The 23,352-nt window shown below is 39.0% G+C and overlaps 3 protein-coding genes across 4 annotated transcripts in view; 1 reads left to right on the plus strand and 2 right to left on the minus strand.

Moving 5' to 3' along the window:
* The window catches only part of LOC117295428, a 30,322-nt gene extending 20,719 nt beyond the window's left edge, over positions 1-9,603 (plus strand). The window contains exons 6-13 of the mRNA XM_033778081.1: positions 82-253; positions 1,184-1,377; positions 1,596-1,709; positions 2,471-2,686; positions 5,187-5,257; positions 5,634-5,837; positions 6,282-6,400; positions 7,277-9,603. Coding sequence (XP_033633972.1) covers positions 82-253; positions 1,184-1,377; positions 1,596-1,709; positions 2,471-2,686; positions 5,187-5,257; positions 5,634-5,837; positions 6,282-6,400; positions 7,277-7,420 — 1,234 coding nt within the window. The 3' untranslated portion in view covers positions 7,421-9,603. The remainder of the gene's footprint in view (positions 1-81; positions 254-1,183; positions 1,378-1,595; positions 1,710-2,470; positions 2,687-5,186; positions 5,258-5,633; positions 5,838-6,281; positions 6,401-7,276) is intronic.
* A 2,792-nt stretch (positions 9,604-12,395) lies between these two features.
* Positions 12,396-16,027, minus strand: LOC117295599 (parkin coregulated gene protein homolog). The gene is made up of 3 exons (XM_033778297.1): positions 15,521-16,027; positions 13,798-13,995; positions 12,396-12,972 (listed from the first exon to the last, which is right to left on the minus strand). The coding sequence occupies exons 1-3, from the start codon at positions 16,025-16,027 to the stop codon at positions 12,688-12,690; spliced, it is 990 nt and encodes a 329-aa protein (XP_033634188.1). The 3' UTR covers positions 12,396-12,687.
* A 2,773-nt stretch (positions 16,028-18,800) lies between these two features.
* LOC117295427 (peptidyl-glycine alpha-amidating monooxygenase B-like) overlaps positions 18,801-23,352 on the minus strand; it is a 52,465-nt gene continuing 47,913 nt past the window's right edge. For both annotated transcript variants that reach the window (XM_033778079.1, XM_033778080.1), the window contains exons 17-19: positions 23,035-23,162; positions 22,141-22,243; positions 18,801-21,713 (exon numbers count right to left, since the gene is read on the minus strand). In XM_033778079.1, the coding sequence (XP_033633970.1) occupies positions 21,298-21,713; positions 22,141-22,243; positions 23,035-23,162 (647 nt within the window). In that variant the 3' untranslated portion in view covers positions 18,801-21,297. The remainder of the gene's footprint in view (positions 21,714-22,140; positions 22,244-23,034; positions 23,163-23,352) is intronic.

Here is a 23,352-nt window from a genome sequence, read left to right on the forward strand (position 1 = left end):
ATTTACCAGTAGAGTCCATTGCCTTTAATACCACAATGACATTTGTTGATTTGTTTCTTTATCACCTTTATTTTTCTTCAGCTCGGATGAAACTGTTCAGAAAATGATTGCATACTACCAGAGCCAGCCGGGTTTTGAGCCTTGTGATGGCAGCGCTAGTAACGAACGTGCTTCGGAATCTCCAGCCTCTTCGTTCATTGTTGAGGAAAGACCAGCTGAAGACGAACCTCAGAACGTCATCATTCCACAGGAGGTAATACCAGCAATGATTCCTATGAAAATTCAAATGAGTTCAACCATGTGGAGAGATATAATGTTCCCGTTGCCTATCAGTTGCTCCAATGTTGTGGTTGTATATCTCATGCCTTTAAAAGGACCATAAACCTTTACTTTCCGAAAGCTTACGGGGATAGAAGTTTCTCGGTTGCAGCCCTCGCCTGTAGAATGGCTTGCCTCTCACCCTTAGATCACAACCTGACATTTCTTCATTGAAATCCAACCTGCATACTTACCTCTTCAGTCAAGCCTACCATTAATTTTCCCTTGGTGATATAGCGCAGTCAATATATTTTTTCAAGATACCAGCGCTTTATAAGATGTATTATGCATACAATCAAACTAACTTGTGTAAATTTAATTGCAAAAGGTGTTACCGTTTTTGAGCCATCGTCAACAATCCGGAGCGGTTTAGTCAACACATGAAGAATAGTTCGTTATTGGAATACATACTCAGAGAAACTTTTCTCTCAGGAACATTTCTCAAATTCAAACTTTGGTGGCTAAAAAAAAATCGTTTTCCACAGCCACATTTATACTTCGAAATGAAATAATTCGCAAAATGGTTTATACTGTCAAATAATATTTATTAAGTATGATTTTAAACTTTGCATGGTGGAAATACGTTCAGAGCATACTGGTTTTCGATCAGTCGAGTTGAAACCAACGGTTTTTTTCAGAACCACCCCAACCCATTAAGTATTTATTACAACAAATTGTAACGTTACCAAACACATTTCCTTTAAGAGAATCAACCAATCAAGTTGCCATCAGATACACAATTATTTTCTTTAGTTAAAACACGATTCTCCGGATTTTTACTACATTATGACTACCGCAGCAAACACGGACAATTTGAATGCTTGTATTTTCAGTAAATAATATCACTGTATTGACTTACTTTTAGGCATACCAGGCCGACTACAGGTTCGCAAGGGCCTACCCAGCTCCAGCCGAAAGTCCATACAGCGCCAATGGGTTGGATGCTGAGGAATGGTGGCCCAGAGAGAGTATTCGTATGGGACAAGTAGCTGGGGTAGATACTGACCAGCATGGCTTGGTGTATGCCTTCCAACGAGGGGAGAGACGCTGGCTGCCAAGGTTGGTAATTAGACAATCGCTGTGCCATTCTGGGAAATTCCGTCTCACTCAAAGTGCTAGTGCAAATTTATAACATAACAATTTACCGAACCGAGTAAAATAACTTTTAAATAAATCACACAAATGTTTATAGAACTGATTTGATAAACAATCTTAAACGATGTATACTTTAGCATACTATTTTTATGTACTGGGAATCTATCTATTTCTACTTGCAGTGATTTCGACGACAACCACGTGTTCAACCAGAAGAAGAGAGCCATCCAGAATGATGTAGTTCTTATGATGGATCCACACAGTGGATACGTCTTAGACTCATGGGGAGCTGGAAGGTAAAGATCACGTATAACTGTCATAAACACGATTCAGTCGGATATCACTCTTGAACACTCAATCATGTGAGGTATTCGAGGTATCCAATTTAAAGGCAACATATATACACACGAGCCCTTTGAGGCAATAATAATAATCGATTTTTGTTTTCGTGGCCGAATGGTCTAGAGGACCGAAGTCAAGTTTTGACATTCTATCCAGCAGAGTGTTCCGGTCTAGATACCTAACCATAGGGACGTAGAGCCTATGAGCACGAGCATTTATGTATTGCACTTTACCCGGTACACTTAATGTTAGCAGAAGGTTTTATTCACCATGTGCTTTTTAGCATGTTGCAGCGGATTGTGGCACAGCACCTTGTAAGACCTTACACGGTGCTTTATCAGACGGATATGATTTCTCACATGAGGCATCGTATCTGTTCATTCACTGAAAGCAAGGAATTTTAATCAAACTCAAACAGGGATCCAAAAGTTTAAGATAATGAGAGTCTTCTAAGGATATTTATTGATGTACACCTGTTGGCCACGTCTTTGGAATTCACTACAAATTGAAGACAAAGGCAGGGGCTAAAATTGTATCAGATAAACCAAAACATCAACATTGATGAGTTGATTAATACTATCAATTTATGTCAATATAGGTGTCACTCCAAAATCAACCCCACAATACTTTTAATCGAGCGTCTGCCTTTGCGTGCCTTTGCTATTATTACAATATCATGAGAGGTAGTCACGACTTTCTTTTCATTCAAATACAGGTTCTATATGCCGCACGGTATCACTATCGACCACGAAGGCAACACGTGGCTGACTGATGTTGCATTGCACCAAGTATTCAAATTCCCACCAGGCAAGATGAAGCCTAGTCTGGTGATTGGTAAGCGGTTCCAACCCGGCTCAGACTGGAAGCATCTTTGCCAACCCACGGACGTGGCTGTGGACAGCAAGACGGGTAACTTCTTTATTGCTGACGGGTAAGAATGGTTTCTTATTGACCTTGCACCAGCACATTGCCAACCATGGTCGGCACATTGCCAACCTTGCACCAGCACATTGCCAACCATGGTCGGCCAACCTTGCACCGACACATTGCCAACCTTGCACCAGCACATTGCCAACCATGGTCGGCACATTGCCAACCTTGCACCGACACATTGCCAACCTTGCACCAGCACATTGCCAACCTTGCACCAGCACATTGCCAACCTTGCACCGGCTCATTGCCAACCTTGCACCAGCACATTGCCAACCTTGCACCAGTACATTGCCAACCTTGCACCAGCACATTGCCAACCTTGCACCAGCACATTGCCAACCTTGCACCAGTACATTGCCGACCTTGCACCAGCACATTGCCAACCTTGCACCAGCACATTGCCAACCTTGCACCAGCACATTGCCAACCTTGCACCGGCTCATTGCCAACCTTGCACCAGCACATTGCCAACCTTGCACCAGCACATTGCCAACCTTGCACCGGCTCATTGCCAACCTTGCACCGGCACATTGCCAACCTTGCACCAGCACATTGCCAACCTTGCACCGACACATTGCCAACCTTGCACCGGCTCATTGCCAACCTTGCACCGGCACATTGCCAACCTTGCACCAGCACATTGCCAACCTTGCACCAGCACATTGCCAACCTTGCACCAGCACATTGCCAACCTTGCACCGGCTCATTGCCAACCTTGCACCAGCACATTGCCAACCTTGCACCAGCACATTGCCAACCTTGCACCAGAACATTGCCAACCTTGCACCGCACATTGCCAACCTTGCACCGGCTCATTGCCAACCATGCACCAGCACATTGCCAACCTTGCACCAGCACATTGCCAACCTTGCACCAGAACATTGCCAACCTTGCACCGGCTCATTGCCAACCTTGCACCAGCACATTGCCAACCTTGCACCAGCACATTGCCAACCATGGTCGGCACATTGCCAACCTTGCACCAGCACATTGCCAACCATGGTCGGCCAACCTTGCACCGACACATTGCCAACCTTGCACCAGCACATTGCCAACCATGGTCGGCACATTGCCAACCTTGCACCGACACATTGCCAACCTTGCACCAGCACATTGCCAACCTTGCACCAGCACATTGCCAACCTTGCACCGGCTCATTGCCAACCTTGCACCAGCACATTGCCAACCTTGCACCAGTACATTGCCAACCTTGCACCAGCACATTGCCAACCTTGCACCAGCACATTGCCAACCTTGCACCAGTACATTGCCGACCTTGCACCAGCACATTGCCAACCTTGCACCAGCACATTGCCAACCTTGCACCGGCTCATTGCCAACCTTGCACCAGCACATTGCCAACCTTGCACCAGCACATTGCCAACCTTGCACCGGCTCATTGCCAACCTTGCACCAGCACATTGCCAACCTTGCACCAGCACATTGCCAACCTTGCACCGACACATTGCCAACCTTGCACCGGCTCATTGCCAACCTTGCACCGGCTCATTGCCAACCTTGCACCGGCACATTGCCAACCTTGCACCGGCACATTGCCAACCTTGCACCAGCACATTGCCAACCTTGCACCAGCACATTGCCAACCTTGCACCAGCACATTGCCAACCTTGCACCGGCTCATTGCCAACCTTGCACCAGCACATTGCCAACCTTGCACCAGCACATTGCCAACCTTGCACCAGAACATTGCCAACCTTGCACCGCACATTGCCAACCTTGCACCGGCTCATTGCCAACCTTGCACCAGCACATTGCCAACCTTGCACCAGCACATTGCCAACCTTGCACCAGAACATTGCCAACCTTGCACCGGCTCATTGCCAACCTTGCACCAGCACATTGCCAACCTTGCACCAGCACATTGCCAACCATGGTCGGCACATTGCCAACCTTGCACCAGCACATTGCCAACCTTGCACCAGCACATTGCCAACCTTGCACCAGCACATTGCCAACCTTACACCGGCACATTGCCAACCTTGCACCAGCACATTGCCAACCTTGCACCAGCACATTGCCAACCTTGCACCAGCACATTGCCAACCTTGCACCGGCACACTGCCAACCTTGCACCGGCACATTGCCAACCTTGCACCAGCACATTGCCAACCTTGCACCGGCTCATTGCCAACCTTGCACCAGCACATTGCCAGCCTTGCACCGGCACATTGCCAAACTTGCACCAGCACATTGCCAACCTTGCACCGGCACATTGCCAACCTTGCACTAACACGTTAACAAACTTGCACCGGTACCTTGCCAACCTTGCGGCGGCACATCACCAAAACAAATAGTCTTTTTGTGCCATTCTTTCAGCGGCATAATACAACTTTATACAGATATATTCCCATGCATATACATTGCCACATTGTATGCTGTGTCAGTTTGTAGACCAAGTTTGTAGAGTCACTTTCAAGTACAAAATACAAGCAAAATAAAATGCTTAACTGTCTTTATTCTGATTTATCTGTATTCAGGTATTGTAACAGCCGTGTGCTGAAGTTGGCTCCGAACGGGTCTGTGCTGATGGAAATAACGGCACCGTCTAGTAAGTAGCACATGTCTCTATCAGACTCTTTCCATCGTTGCATGTACTTGATTTATATAACTAATGGTTGAAAGTTATCATCCTTCTTCGGGTCATAATATATGGTTCAAACAATACAAAGTTTGGTATAGTGCACCCATGGGGAAGCTAGTAAGTTTTCATTTTTAACAGCAAACTAATATCTCTGTCTCGTGCTTCTTTACGGATCTGCCAAGATAAGAAACTGGCAAGATAATAAATTAGTCGTTCTTTTTGTTTTGTGAACACATTTTGTTTCTACGGAACAATGATTCCTGGTAACTTTTAATTTCAAATAATTTCATTTTAACCTATCTGTTTACTTTTACACCAAACCCTATAAACTTCACTTGGACAGATCCAGACCAGCCAGAAGACCTACGAACCTTCAACATTCCTCATAGCCTGGCTCTTGCCGAGAAGCGCCAACTCCTATGCGTAGCAGACCGAGAGCATGGCCGCATTGTGTGTTTCAACAGTACCACCGGAGAATATGACCGGCAGATTACACATGAAGAGTTTGGTGGACGGGTCTTTGCCATCGCCTACGATAAAGATGAAGGTTTGTTTCTTAAAAATACTGCAGTCTTAACTTTTCAAAATCAGGTTTTTTTTCTTCTTTTTTTCAAACAAATGGATGTACAGTACATCAACATCAAATACCCAACGCAAACTTTTCAAAATAAGTCTTTAATTTCAAACTATGGATGTACAGTACTTCAACATCAAATACCCAACGCGAGAAACTAACAGAGAAATTTGAATAAAAAACAGATTGTCAGATAATGTAAGAGCGTCTTTGAGCGCTGAGTCAAGTTAAACTGGAGATTAAGTTTGTCTAATACTTTTAAAGAAAAATGACTTCCACCGTTGTTTTTAAACCGGCACTCCCTCAAATAGAAAGTACAGTGTAGCAGGGTTACGGTTCTTTCCAGATTGCAATATTTTCGTTATCCTTGTAAAAAATACCTGCATACTATATTAAGTTTTCCACTTTCCTCTGCAGATGTTCTGTACGCAGTGAATGGGCCAACTGATGACGAGTACTACCCAACAAAGGGCTTCACTATCGGGCTGGATAGTAATAGAATACTATCAACATGGAATCGCCCAGTAGGTGAAGAGGTAATGATAAAGCAGCAGTATAGATCAATATTGACATAAATAGGTCCAAGTGATTACTGAGAACCATGGAGAAACAATGGTTGATATATCAATCATAATGAACGACAGTCATGTATGATACAGAAGTTTTACATAAATCGATTACAATGCCTTACAATCCTGATTACCAGTCGTAGATGGCAAAATTGGCTAAATCCAAACTCTTTTAAAGGCACTGGACATTATTGGTTATTACTCAAAATAACTGTTAGCATACATAACTTACTTAGTAACGAGTAATGGAGAGCTGTTGATAGTAAACTATATCTTGTCAAAAGGCTCGCTCTGAAGTAACGCAGTTTTTTAGAAAGAAGGAATAATTTCGCACTAAAATATTTGAATTGAATTCGAGACCTCAACTGAGGTATCGAATTCAAGGCATCTGAAAGCATACAACTTGTGCAACAAGGGTGTTTTTTCATCCATTATCCTCCCACATCTCGCCGACCAATTTAGTTCAAATGTTCACAGATTTGTTTTGTTATACATGTTGAGATACGACAAGTGAGAATATTGGTCTTTGACAATAATTGCCAATAGTGTCCAGTTCCTTTAATTTACTTACACGCTCTCGGCTTTTTATTTCGATGGAGTTATAAACACAACAAAAGTGGCTCGTCAAGATGATTTATTTGAATACAAAACATGAACAACAATATGGTTAGAAAACAGTCGCATAAAACTCTCCTTGCACATTGTTTGATAATAAGACACCCATGGTTATCTCTTTTTAGCATTTGGCGTGCTTATCTAAAGAAACTCCTTAAAAGGTTAATCAGCGCTCTTCAGTTTGCTATTGATGACATTTTTATTGGTATAACATTCTCCTATCCACAGCAACTCATGGAGCCCCATGACATCACAGTCCATTCCGGGGAAATCTATGTGGCAGATGTCGGGGCAAATCGAGTCTGGAAGTTCTGGGACGAGGCTACGCCTAGCAATGACGTATTGGACAACGGTGGATGGTGGAGAGGCTAAATGCGACACAGAAACAAAGACTATGGTCTACATCAGTCTCAACACAGTTCCACAAGTTATTGTAGAACACACACAAGTCGAAATAGCTGTACCTTGCGTACATTTAATCGTGTATCTTGCTATTGTTTTAGTTTGTTTTCTTTGCAAGAACCGTTGCAACGGTTGAATTATATTCATTTTTTTTCGATAACAATTAATCGTTACAACGATTATGTCTAGAAAGGGGAATTGTGCTTACAGTGCAATGTATAAAGATGATATGTGTTTTGGGGATTTGTCACAAAGATTTAATAACGACACATATCCATTGAAGTAATGAAACAATTGATTACTAATGTATCATACATGACGAGCAGTGCACTTGGAGCTCAGCTGACTAGAGTGCAGACTTTTTGGAGCAAGCGCCATGAGCGCCTGTATTGGCGGAGTCGATACCGGCGCTATTATAAGACTTCAGTTATCATCTGCGGTAAGGCCAAATGTTGTCTATAGATGTACAATTTGGATTGGTATAAATTAGCATAATGATTAGTCGCAGATGTCATGATAAACTACGTTAACCAATCCCAAAATGGATGTTTGGAGAGTTTAACTTTTTAATTTCTAGCCATCGAATGTTATTTTTATGTTGTGAATACGACTCACGCACAATGTTTTGATTTAACTAATAAGTATGAAATATCTGTGGAAGGAGACGTTATCTACAACAGTACATGAAGCAAAGGACTTTCACGGTTTAATTAAATGTTTTTCAGAAGTAGACTACACGGGGTTCGAGGGTAGTTCAAAAGGAAATACTGGTCTGTGTTATGAGATTGCTGATTACAACTATACATATAGGGGAAAACATGCATTCGCCTTAGGCTGTTTTCTCGAAAGAATTTAAGTATTTCTATAGATTCATTATTTAGGTGAAACGTTGTGACATGGAAAGAGCTATTAAGTGCACCTTGCTGGGACATTAAATTTAGCATTCAGGGATCAAATTTTAAAATAAAACCTCCTAAATCCGATGAATTCTTACTAGGTTATTTTGCTTAAATTATCGACAATAATCAAAGAATGTTTATTTTTGTGAGTATTATGATGTATAGTTATATGACGATGTCTTAGAGAAATATCAGTGATGTAAAGTTAATGCCTAAATATTACGGTGTTATGTATATTGGTGTAAATAGGAAATGATATTAATATGGTATAAATGTCAGTATTGTGTTTTCGATATTAGGTGAGTTTGCCAAACTTCACTTTCGATTCGAGTCCGGTTTCGGTTTTGGCTTTCTTACTAGCTCTGGCCTACTCATGATTTGCGACGTTCGTTTTGTTGAAGAAGTTGCCCATTTGAACACGAAGTCCGCAACTCGATTTACTGGAGAAGAGATATCTGTATCAAAAACAGTTCGATCCAGATTTATAGAGGCTTGCCTATCAGTCCTCCCGAATCAGCCTCCAAAACGGTTGATGTTGCGCCCTCTATTGGTGACTAATACACAAAACGGTCGCCAATTAGGACTAGCTCTGGTAAGTTTGCCAAGTTGCTACTCCTCTTTGAAATCAAATAATTTTAAAGACTGCAGGTGGGGATGAAACTGAGATGAAAGCCACAGCTAGAGTTTGGGCCGGATGCGATGGTGAGATTAGACTGTTTTCAAGTTGACTATTTTCAAGTCGCATGCCAAAAGTATTCCACTTAAAAATGGCGGACAAAATTGTTGCGATTGTAATGAGCCTGTGTTATGAGTGAATAGTGTGGTAGACATCTTTAGTCCCCATTGTGTAGAATTTACATACAGCCAGCCAACATATGAATTAATAACACGTCATTGGTTAGATTGATCTAATAATAAAAAAATTGGCAAATCAATCAATGTAATTTTAATTTCGTACCAGCAATACCAAACTCCGAGTCAGAAAACTTAATTTTATATCTCTTTAATAACATGTTGTTTTCCTCAAGCTTTACAACTTGTCTTTTGTTGGACCTTTGCATAAAGGGAAGTTTGAATGAATGCACTTTCCTCAACCACTGTGTGTTGCACAACAACAAAAATCCCCTAGTAATACGCAATGAGATGACAGCCTTGATGTCCATATTGACAAACATCTTGTTCAAGTTTACTTATTGCTTATTGAAGAGACCATTATTGAAATAAAGACGTATGTACTAACTTGATGAAATGGTATTCGGATATTTCTGCGTGCATTGCATTGTTTTCATAGGAGATATTTACCCACAATTTAAAAAACAAAATATTGAGTATTAATCAATAACTCAATGGAAATTGGCAGACTTTTTAAATCCATGGCTTCGACTTTGGATTCAGCTTCAGGTTCCGTCCTCTCGTCTGAAGCCCCGAGCGCGTCAAAACAACCGCGGGGCCCAGCAAGCCTGAGCCGAGAGTAGAGCCGAAGCCGTGGCTTCGAAAAGAGCCTGGGAGTGTCACATTCATCTACAAACTGACACAAATAGTCTGTGTTCACATAAACGACATCTGTTCAGGGAATGAGATGGGACATTACAAGCTTATGTTCATGATAGCTGGACCATTATAGTCGTAAAAAAGTAATACATGAAGCGTGCTTTCAGATCTGAAACTTGATGGAGTTCGTCAGATTAATAACTTACCTGCATTGAAGGTTATAGTCGATTAGTAAAGAGTGAATCCATTACAATAGAGGGCGCTGCACACCGTTGACGAAACTTGAAAGATCATGCATGTATAATCATTTTTATTTTATTTTCAATATATAGCGCCAAAACCATTTAAAAGACAAAATGTTCAAAGGCGCTTTACATAAAATTGACATTAATCACAGTTTACAAATGCAAGAATTCTTCATTTTATCAGCATCTTCACCTTAGAATAAGAACTGATGGGTGTTTTTCGTAAGAGGTTTCATCTTAAAATGCAACTGCCTTTGTTTCTGTGGATTTTGGTTTTTTTTCTGTTTGTTCGTTTGTCTTGTCAACCTTTTGTTTTACGTCATAGACGCAACCTTCTCAAGAGAACACATATGATAACATTTAATGAGGACTCACGAAGGAAACATGGATAAAAGGATTGATGTATAATGAGGACGCCATAGAATTCACCATTTCAGTTTGAGCAATTATAGTATAAGACTTGGTTTACGGTTTCTCCAGAGATAGAACTTCTGCATTTTCTATATACATGTATAACATCTGATGTATAACTTATCACATGAAAAATAGGATTCACATTCAAATAAGCTGTGTTGATTAAGTTAGTCAAAGGAATCCGACACTGTTGTTTAACTCGGTCACGTGCGGCGTGCAGCTACGGTGTCACTTTCGGCAAAATTAATAAGGTCGGAAAAGAATGTTGATTGGCTGGTATAGATTATTATTAAAGGCACTGTACAATAATACCAACCTACTCAATAACGAGTAATGGGGAGCTGTTAATAATATAAAACGTTTTGAGAAACGGCTCCCTTTGAAGTAACGTAGTTTTTGAGAAAGAAGTAATTTCTCACTCATTATGATAAAAGACGAATCAGCTGAAGCCTCTGAAAGCACAGAAACAAAGGTGTTGTTTCATTATTGTCTGGCAAACTCAATGACCAATTGAACCCAAAATTCCACAGGTTTGTTATGTTGTTCAAATGTTGGGATACACCAAGTGAGTTTGACAATTACCAAACGTGTCCGAGTACCTTTAAGACCAGTCATCTCAGAGAGAGAGCGAGTGGTAGCGGGATGAAAAAATTTCTCTGTGACAAATTCTTCTTTTTTCAACAAATTCAGCTCAATTTAATTCAACCTGTCTTATGTTACAAACATACTGGAACATACACCAAAATATATTAGATTAACATTGTAACAGTTCCCGGTAACTCCTCACGTAATTTGAATGAACGATCAGCAAACTGTTGCTCATTATGATTTTAACCATTTTAATGATCTCTTACAGTTTAATGTTTTCAGCCTCTGAAATATTAATTGTATGTTGCCACGGAAACACCATTCTTCACAGTTATATACTTTCATCATTAGTATAATGTTAATAATTAAATTCATATAGGAAAGAACCTTCGATGGCAAAATGACCGTGTTTTTTTTTAAGGACTCAAAGGTCACCGTTTAGGAATGACATTTAGATGTTTGTTTAAATCTACCCAACGGAGAAGTATTTTGTATAAATAACATGCTAAAACTCTGTAGGAAAAACAAGTTGAACAAGTTGTAGCATTTGCTCGTTTGATGAATTTAAAGCAAATTACCCTCAAAACCGGCGCAGTGTGTCTAAAGGCAGAGGACAAAATGAGGCGCAAACGAAAGCTCCACAACTGTTTGCTGGCACATAGGAAGTGCATCAGGGGTAATTTATTTTGTGGCATCTTATTGGGGAAAGTTTGTACTTTTTCCAAAACCTCGGCTTGGGTTCCGTTAATGGCTACGGCCTTTACTTGATATTGGAAACATCTTACAAAATGTACTCTACTCCGCGGTAGTAGAATAAAGCAAGACAGTTCTCTAAGAACAACTCTACCTGGCAAGTAGACACACACATGGTGTTACCGCAAACCAAATATATATTGATACCTCACCATGCCTCAAATCCTATGTACTCTGTTCCAAAACTTATGACGAGGCAAGAGCCGGAGCCGGAGCAGGTTCCCAAGCCGAGGTTTGTATTAAAGGCAGTGGACACTATTGGTAATTGTCAAAGACAAGCCTTCACAGTTGGTGTATCTCAACATATGCATAAAATAGCTAACCTGTGAAAATTTGAGCTCAATCGGTCATCGAAGTTGCGAGATAATAATGAAAGAAAAAAACACCCTTGCCACACAAGGTTGTGTGCGTTTAGATGGTTGATTTCGAGACCTTGAGTTCTAAATCTGAGGTCTCGAAACCAAATTCGTGGAAAATTACTTCTTTCTCAAAAACTATGGGGTTTCATAGGGAGCCGTTTCTCACAATGTTTTATACTATCAACCTCTCCCTATTACTCATCAACAAGAAAGGTTTTATGCTAATAATTATTTTGAGTAGTTACCAATAGTGCCCACTGCCTTTAACATAATTCAGTACAGAAGATTCGCATTCTCGGGGCACATACTCCAATATGAATTTTATCAATGATTCTTAGCAGTAACCTATACCATAACACATCTCTGATGTAGCTCTGTCGTCCTTTCATGTTCGTATTATACTACAGCACAGAGGAAGACTCCTATTTTAATAATATAAGGAATAATTTGTAATCGGGCACCATTCTGTTTGAACACTATTCGACACTTTAGTTCAGAACGCACGATTCGTACGTGGGCACCATGTATTTGATATTAATGAATGCATCAGGACCTCCATGTTTCTCCAATAACTCTAGAGTTCCATTGATGAGGTCTCCCATGTTCTCCTTCTTCCTCTGATTGTATTCGATCCCGTCTCCAAGGTTCTGGTTCCGGTTCTTGAAGAGTTGTAAGACGGGAAGTATTTGTCGGTAGTATGGTACTAGCGCCTCTCCTATCATTTCATCTGCGTGGATTAATGCCTGTAGAACCTTCAGCGTGGTACATATCACCTGTTGACAAAGACATTATAATATTAAAATGATCCATCTTCTTTTGACTATTTGTCTTCCTTTTTTCAATGACACAGTTTTGCAAATATACTTAACATTAGAAACAAATTTTTTAATATGTAGATTTACAGATTCGATCGATTCCGGAAAGTCTGCTCTGGATAATATAAACGGAATATACCATTTTACACTTTCGTTACAAAAAAAGAAAAAAAATTCACAGATTTACAAATAATTTACAGGGTCTACAGAAGGTAATGGTGAAAGACTTCTCTTGAAATATTATTCCATGAAATGCTTTACTTTTTGAGAAAACATTAAAACAATATAAATTCTCGATAGCGAGAATTACGGATTTTTTTTAAACACATGTCATGACACGGCGAAACGTGCGTAAACAAGGGTGGGTTTTCCCGTTATTTTCTCCCGACTCCGATGACCGATTGAGCTTAAATTTTCACAGGTTTATTTTATATATAAGTTGTGATACACGAAGTGTTGGCCTTGGACAATACTGTTTACCGAAAGTGTCCAATGGCTTTAATACAACACTATGCAATCAAAGATTACTCATGATGTGACTTCTGTCGTTTGTTTTTTAATTTGATATTTTGTTCTTGACTAATGAAAACGTCTAATAATCAATTTATTCTTTATTTTGATCTGCAAAGTTAAACAAAATTTTACGAGGAACAAGCTTCTTATTTTTCGAAAAGAAATGAAACAGTAAAGATTGTTAGTAAATTTTAAAATTGTTACGTGCTCTCATCACGAGAACAAACAGTTATCAAACACAGTTCATTTTGCACTGTGCAATATGTTTACCTGAGGGTTCCTTGTCTGGAGTGCTTTCTTGATGGGCAAGATGAGTTGTGGAATAACTGGAAGAGCTTTGTGACCGCAATGAGCCAGCATGTCGTATATGCCTTGACGGGCCAAGAAGCCATAGGGAAACTTGGTCTCAGAAAGTCCATCAAAGAACAATGGCAGGTAGTGATGAAAGTCTAACTTCTCAATCTCAACCTAGGAAAGTAACATTATTTTCACAATCACTTTAAAGGCACTGGGCACTATTGGTAACAAACTTATTGGGAAGGGAAATAGAGTGCTAATAGTATAAAACATTGTGACAAACAACTCCCTCTGAAATAACGTAGTTTTTGAGAAAGAAGTAATTTGTCACTCAAATTTAATGTAGAGACCTCAGCTGAGGTATCGATCACTCAAATTTAATGTAGAGACCTCAGCTGAGGTATCGATCACTCAAATTTAATGTAGAGACCTCAGCTGAGGTATCGAATGAAAGCACACAACTTGTGCAACGAGGGCGTTTTTCTTCCATTATTCTCTCGCAACTTCGATGACTAATTGAGTCCAAATTTTCACAGGTTTGTTATTTTATGCATATGTTGAGATACACCAAGTAGGAAAACTGGTCTTTGACAATTAACAATAGTGCCCAGTGCCTTTAAGGATATTGATTTATGTACAATGACGTCAGCTTCGAATGGGTTCGCATAAAACAAGATGAGTTTATATCAGTTTAAAAAAAAAATCCTCAGAGTAAACCTTTGGTAGTTTCTCAAAAAGTTAATGACCATAAATACTTACTTGGTAAAGATCACTGGAGAGTTGGTGATATTATACAACTTTGTAAAATAAAACGACTCCCCTTCGATGAAATGAAGTTTAAGAGAAAGGTTTTTTTACCAAACTATTATTGTACCTGTGTCCGAGAAAGTCTTCAAAATTGAACCCTTCCTCAGGCATCTGAAGACAGACATTTCATACAAAAAAAAGTGTGCTATCCTTTCGATGAACAATTGAGCCAAAATGTTCACAGATTGTTTTTTTATGCATTATGTTGGGATACGTTGGAATACTGGTATTTGACAATTCTTAAAGGGAAGGTAAACGTTTGGTAATTACTCAAAACAAATATTAACTTAAAAACTGACTGGGTAAACGAGTATTGGAGATCTGTTGATAGTATAAAACATTGTGGGAAACGACTCCCTCTAGTAGTAAGTTTTTGAGAAAGGGTTAATTTCTCACTTAAATAATAAAAGACTTCTAGCTAGAAGTCTTTTATTCTTATCTGAGAGCACACAAATTCGTCCAATAAGGGTGTTTTTTTCTTTCATCATTTTCTCGCAACTTTGATGACCGATTGAGCCCAAATTTTCACAGGCTTGTTATTTTATGGTTATGATGGGATACACAAAGTGAGAAGACTGGTCTATTGACAATTACCAAACGTGTACTTTCCCTTTAAACAATTTAGTTGGTCCAACACAAAAACACTGCTAATAAAAATACAATTCTGTTATAAATGTGAATTCATATTCAATTTACAATAATGACACCCAATAACATCAAGTTTCAAATTTCCCTTTGAAATACCAACTAAATGTGCACTTTACATCATTTGAATAATGAGGATTACAAAGGGCATACTTGTGTTTTAGTTCTGCTTTCATGAAGGGCTTATCTTTTGGAAATTTAGCATAATTTGACCCTTATACCACTTAGTTTAAAGTCAACCTACCTTCCATGATATCTTATTATTTCTTGAATCATGGTCCACTGCAATCGGAAAATCTCCTCTCTCATAGAAAAACCGGAACTCTGATGGAGGGCATGATCTGATTTGAAATGCCCCAGCAACCGGGGGACGTTTCAAAATGGTGTTATCTCTTGAGGACAACAGTGAGAATGGACTAGCTGTGATTTTCTTGCCGTTTCTTGCTTTAACTGGGCGTGGTTTTATAGCGGGTGGCCTTTTATACACTGGTGGTAGCTCACATGGAGGAGAGTGTCCGTTCTTTGTCAGGAACGATTGTGGTGTTTCAGTTAATTCTTCAGTACAGCGACCGTTTTCCCCGTTGATGTGATGGTTACGATTTGGTTGTCCGCCATCTTTCTTCCTCTGCTGAGCGATGCTGTTGTGATTGCAGTTATGTTCTTGACCCGAGTCGTTAGCTGCTGTATGTGAACAGGATGATAAGGAAGATGAAGACGACGATGAAGATGACGCTTTCACCGAGGCACTCATATTATTGCTCTATGTCGTGCTAGGACGGCGTAATCTGGACAAAAATCGCATCAAAAATTGATGAAAATGTCAGCAGAACTGTCAGGAATTGTTTGTACCCAACGTAGTTGAACTGCAGCGGCCCCCATGAGCTATAATGGAAAACGCAGGATGCGAGTTGTAGCTATCGTCAGGTCATCGGAGGGAAACCATATGGATATTAAATCACACTGTCCTGCATTATTCATTAAATCACATAATATCATCAACACTGCCGCGTACGGGACCCCGTGCAAGGCATTGCAAGACATGTCAGCACTTAGATGTAGTACTACATTATAATATCAAGTATAGTCAAGCCAAACACATCTACTTTTAATATTAAACCGTTGCGTTTAAATTTACGTTGTCATCGATTAGTTGTTTAGTTCCACTCAACCATTGAATTTGGACAGTGATTTATTAAATACCCAAATACCAACAATTATAAGATTGAGATTGTTATTGCCTGTCCATTTGCGATATGATAAGAGAGAGTGTTCAGAAACAGAAACTCAATTATTTTGTTGAACAGTCTTGTCTCGCCTTTCAGCAAGAAAGGTTCAATTTATGAACTTTCAAACCTTCAAGTTGCATATTATTTTAGTTATGGTTGACAAACAGTATATTTTTATTGCTGTGTAAAATCTATGTTTTCTCTCTTCAAAATGGACAAGCAAATATTTATAAAATATCTTTTGACTACTCTTGTCTGGCCACTTCAAAACATAATATGTGGGCCCTATATTGCTGTGGATGGAGCAAACGTCCTTGTTGGGGACATCCAGCGCATGATGGCAATGCCGTATTACAAAAAAAAGGTATACTACATAATAATGCTCATTAACGGGCACTACGGTTATTATAGGCATTTGAAGCACATTATTATCATATACTATGGTTTGTCAGTCACATACAATGTTAATTGAATGACGCGTTGGTCGTATATAGCGCTTCTGGAAATCTGTATTGTCGCACTGGGATTCGGCTCGGTGTTTTCAAATAGTGGCCTACCAACTATAATTACCTTACACGTTATTATTGTTGTTGGATAATTTATTGTTTGCCAATTGATAGCCAAGTCACTTCTTTGGTAAGGTATTTGGACCAATTCCAGATGCTCTTTATCGGTATACAGGTATGCATACAGGATTTATTTGTGAGTCATTTTAATTAATTTTTTCTAAAAAAAAATTGAAAATCTCAAAGATGAGTGGCATGTTTTTGTTAGTCAGAGTTTTTTCAGTAATGATTTATTGTTTGATATCATGGTTGTATGTTTGGTATAGACCCTATCTGTTTATTGTTTGATATCATGGTTGTATGTTTGGTATAGACCCTATCTGTTTATTGTTTGATATCATGGTTGTATGTTTGGTATAGACCCTATCTGATGAGTTACTGGACAAAAAGTACACACTGACCCAAAACAATAACAACAAAATAATACACACTGTGCTTAGTATTTACAAGCTTGACTCAAAAGCCAATCATTTTACTCGTTACCTTTGCGAATTAAACAATAAAAACAAAAACAAAATGTGAAGAAAATATTTTTTACAAAAATACACGGTATTTCAACTAATAAATACCACAAATATTATTTGTATAAAGTAAACATTTAATGACAATACATTTCAGTAAATAACTTAATGTGAATATCTTGGCTCTGTAGGTTCGCACAGAGAGTCTACAGTATACATCTATAGTATTTAGACTTCTACTAAGACACACAAATAATACACATAAATCAATCAGCGAGCTGCACAAAATTAATACAAGGTATACACTGCATGTAAATTTACTCATTGATCTGAAAAACATGCACACTTACACAGAAGACGACGGGTATGTCATTTTGTGCATTTAAAATTTTGAGTGTACATGTTTTCAATGTTTTTTCGTTCAAACTAAATATGTAAAGATATTCGTCCCACTTCGTTGTCTATATATTCGGTTAACCAACTAAGTTTAAAGGAACACGTTGCCTTCGATCGGACGAGTTGGTCTATAACAAGCGTTTGTAACCGTTTGTTATGAAATGCATATGGGTAGGAAGATGTTGTAAAAGTATAATACAATGATCAACACAAATATGCCTCGAAATTGCGTGGTTTTCCTTTTACCTCGTCGACTAAACCGATCGGCCATTTATGGGAGTCACGTTTGTGACTCCCATATAAATGGGCGACCGTGTTATTTCGCAGAGTAAAAGGAAAACCGCGCAATTTCGAGGCAAACTTGTGTGGATCATTGTGTTCTACTTTTAAAACATCTTTCTAACCATATGCATTTTTAACAACTGGTTACAAACGCATTTGTATAGACCAACTCGTCCGATCCAAGGCAACGTGTTCCTATAAGCAAAGTTTCTCTGCCATAATCGCCGTTATCAAGCGATTTATGTACATGTATATTAGAGACACAAAAAGCACGATGGGTGCAATTGGCAAGTTACTTAAGTTTGACGCAAATAAAGTCATCGTCGATGCAGATTATCTAAAGCAGCTTCTTTATACAGCTTTCATTCCAGAAATAGTATGTACAAGCGAGTAGTTTGTATATCATTACAAAAACTACAGAGACATTGTGGGAGTGTTATAATGATGTAATGCGGGTGTTATGATGTGGTGATGGTGGTGAAATTTAAATAAATGGGCCGTTACATAATTATGGGAGGGTGTATTCCATACTGCAAATGCAGTGATTTTCCGCAGCAGGCTGGATAGATGACAATTAATCAGCCATCCTAAGGTGAAGTCTATATTATTGGTTCTTGTTTACCAACAACTCTTTCTTGTTTATTTCATGTCTTCCCAGATAATTAAAACATACACACATAATTACAATATATGTTGTTGTGTATAACCAATGAACATCATTCTATCATCAGCAATTCAATTTTTGGTATTGACAATTAATTAGTATATGAATACCAATGCTAATCTTTCAGTGTTAGACAGTACTGATGTACAAAACTACAATAATTAAATTTATGAATAGTACTTGAAGATTTTTGAGTTTGTTTGTCTCGATTGCTTAATCTTGAAGTATCTTGCTATAATCTTAGGTTTAAACACACTGACTGGATATTTACAACATGATATAACTGCCCTAAAACTGTTATATACAGTTACATATTATCCATAATGGTTGCTGGACTACCATTTCTATGTCATACATTTGCACAGTACATGTACATACCACTATTGTATTAGAAGAACCATGCAGATTCAATGGATGCACAGTAATGGTGCAACTTAATTTCCACAAATTGTACCTTCGGGTATTGAATACAAATCAGGCAAATGAGATGTTTCACCAAGCACAAACATGTATGCAGAGATGATAACAACACAATGTGTTATGAGGCTGACCAGAGCCTATATCCACTTCAATGCATCGGTTCCCAAATTAAACTCATCAAGAATATATATTTATAACTATTTCTAAAATTATTATTATCAATAGTTTATTATTTTAATGGGGGAGGGGGTGATTAGAAATGGGAGGGGAGCTTAAGTCTCCACCAGTCCTTTATTTAAAAGTTCCTTTACATTTATGTAGATTTTTTCATTCTGGTATTATAAATAATAAAGAAACCCTCTAATGTGCTTTGCACTGTAAAACACATAGGTCTGAAAATACCTTTCTAGAAAACATAAGAGAAAAAAACTTGGGAAACCCAATACATGCATGACTCTACCCAGAGCGGGATTCGAACATGAGTCCACAGAGGTGAATTGAATGAAGAGAAGACACCACTAAGCCAACCCCAATGCCAACTATATCATCCCCTTATAAAAAGGGACTGAAAAACCCAATCCACATGCACAGGCTCTGGTCCTTAGCAGGATTCGAACTAGAGTCAACAAAGATGCAATGTAAAGACACCACCACTCAGCCAACCCAAATACCAAAATTATCATCCCCTTCTAGCAAATTGGAAACATGTATTCAGTAAAAGGAACAGTAAGAGATGTTTGCCAGAAGAAAAAAATTACTTGAGTTAATGTTTCAATAATTATATTAAAAGTGAACGGAATGTGTAATTTCTTGCATTGAGATGGGGTTACACGCTTTTAATATTTATAAAATAAATGGCGAATTTCAAAAAAACAAAAAAAACATTCAACAAATTTTGAGCTGCTTTAAGTTGCCTGTAAAGTGATGCTTTCTTTAATGTTGTGATTTAAAGCCTTTAATGGGTTCATAGCACTATACAATGTACACAAATGGTGTCCATTTTAACCTCAGCTAGTAACATTTTAAATAAATTGGTAAAACTATGTGATAATTCAACTTAAAACAAAAACATGAATAAACTTAAGAAAATAACTGAGTATGTAGTTGTTAAGTCACACTAAGCCAGAAAAAAAACCTACATAATAGAAAAATTCTTTCCTAATACACTAAACAACCTTTGTAATTTTAGGATATTGTCTTGTGATCTTGCTGTATGACTACTCTTAAAAAACAAATGACGTACATGTACGGTACACACTTTACCATTTCATAAAGCCATCACTTGTAAACATATGTTTGTACTTCATTGTTTTGCAGCTCAATAGACCTTATGCATTAACGTCATCCAGTAGCCATCTTAGAAGTAAAAACGGTGCCGAAACAGTCAAAATGCACAGATTCGTACGCATGGTGCACAGGATTGGCCAATGAACAACCTCCGTTTGACCTCTGGGTGAGAGCGCCCTACTGAAATGACGTCATGTGCATATAAAAGGTCTATAACTGTTGCCAACAAAGAAGGTCTAAACTTAGATTGGTGATGATGTTGTGTCTGCCTACATGTAGCAGTAACCCATTTACCTTGCCCAACAGTGCTATCCATCTAAGGGCTACACAGTAAGCATGTCATGTCTGATTACAAGACACCAAACATCAACTATACAAGATGGACACTGATGGAAAGCTGACATGAATATCCAACCAGACATTCCATTGAGCAAACACAAGAATGCACGTAAGTACAGGAAAAATATCACAGCGGTTTAAGCGTGGAAACTTATCTGTATACTGACCTGGCGTATTTAACGATCATCTCTAATCTTAAATAAACAAAACATTGTGTTAGTATAAGCACAATCCTGCATGGCTTATATCATTATCACGTAATGAAATGTGCCCTATGTATGCATTAGTGTGAAGAGACCCACAAGGATTTAGAAAAGGGAGGATAACCAAGACAAAAAATGTTTTTAACAAATCATTCTACAAACATATCACATTCCCTCTCATAAATTTTGCGTTCTCTTTGAATTCATAATGCTGTACTCCTCAACGTCAGAATCGTCACTCCAACCCATCCCCCCATCGTGATCTGAATCTTCCGTGCTCACCTGGTTAAAACCCTTTCTGCGATTGAAAAAATTTCCAAAACTGAACTTGTCAGTCGCTCTATATCCCGATCGGATTGCCGTCCCTGAGTCACCTCCTTTGAAGAATTTCATCCGCCCCTGTGCCCTTAAGCGGACTGCAATAGCAACCAGTAGCATCAGGAAGATTGGAACCGCCAGTACTGCTACAATGATGGCTGTAGTGGTAAGGCTGGCATCTGTGGCTGCATTAGGTATGTGCTCTGAGGAGTTCTGTTTCAATGACTGGCTGCTGTGACCATTCTCTAACAAGTTTGATGTAGTTGGCTCAGGTCCTATGGATTGGTACATAAGTTTGATCGTTTCAATTCAATTCAATATTGGTTCATTTTATTTGAAATACATCACCAAATAAAAAGTCAAAGATTAAGGGAATTTGGTTCACAATAAAATGACATGGTCATGATTAGCATTGAAGCACGTTTTGGGGAAGGTGCTGTATATATATCTGAAACAGGGAGGTTCATTTTCTCCCTTTAACTGTGTGGTTTAATTTTTCTTTATACAAATTTTAAGTTTGTCAGAAACTCCATCCCCCCACCCCCCCCCACCCCGCCCTCTGACAGTAATACTTATTTGTACAATACTTAAGAAGTTTGCAAACAATTGAGGAAAAGTGATATTCACAATACTAAGTGTATAATGCAAAAGCGATAAATAAATAATTGATCTCTGAAACTAAACATAACATTTGGTACATACCAAGAGTTCTTTCAAACTTCCACACTTTGTTGGGTCCAATTTCAACAACGTACACATTTCTAAAATCAGTGGATGCAACAACATCATGGGGCCGACCAAACTCCTGAAACAATAACAACAAAGAGAGACAAATGCTTTGAATATTAATGTTCGACTCCATATGTAATGCAATTAAGTCTCAAATTAGAATGGTCCTAAAACTTACTAGGAAAATTCTCAGACCAATCTTATTCTATACCTCCATGGACCAATGCATGTTTCATTTCTCTTTAAGACAATATGAATCCAGTCAGTAGGCAGTCAATGTGTTTGACTGGTCCAGAAAGATTTGTTATATCTCGGTCAACAATTATGAAGTTGTATTGTATTAGGTTCCTTTTTCCCCCTCGGGTGTACAAAACACCATGGACCTCGTCTCGGCGTACAACAATTGTATAATGTGTGACTAAACCCATAGCGATGTCATTCAATGTATCACCATACTACATTGAATGGTACTCCTTTGCATACATCATTACAGCTGTCTTCAGTTGCTGGTTCAGACCCAATTACTGAATGTTTCTGAATGGATTTGCTGCATTTATGCTGCATCACCTACAGGTTAGACTTGTGGACAAGTCGTTAATGGTCAAACGTGGTGAGATAGTCGAGTTGTGGCGGTGCTCTCGCGAAATCACTGCTCTCGCGCGAACTGCTGGTTGCCAACTTCTACTTTGATCGCATTCGTGAGAGCAGTAGTCTCGCAGGGCCAGCAGTCTCGCAAGAATACCGCGGGAATCGCGGGGAGATTTGGATTTGGAAGAAGTTGGAAGGCTATCACCGCGACAGACGTTTAACGACTTGTCCACAAGTCTACCTACAAGTAGATTAAGCATGCTTCATTGATATACTCACCATACTTGCAGGTTTCCACGTCTGTAACAGCTTGCCGGTATCAAAGTCAATGGTGAATCCTTGTACTACTGGATTGGACGTACTCCCCCTGATGGCTCCTCTCCCATTGATTGCATACAACACACCTCCTATCATCATATAACACAATCAAATAGACACCATAACTATTGAGAAAACTATTTCAGGAATTCCATAAAACATTAAAGACAGATTTGCCTGTGAAATATACCTGTGTTTTTTTTCCCAGAACTTGGGAAAGTACCGAGTTTACAGCGCCAAAATGTGTATATCGGCAAACCAAAAAGAATATTATACAGA

This window comes from Asterias rubens, chromosome 10 (assembly GCF_902459465.1).
Source record: "Asterias rubens chromosome 10, eAstRub1.3, whole genome shotgun sequence".
Classification (NCBI taxonomy): Eukaryota; Metazoa; Echinodermata; class Asteroidea; order Forcipulatida; family Asteriidae; genus Asterias; species Asterias rubens.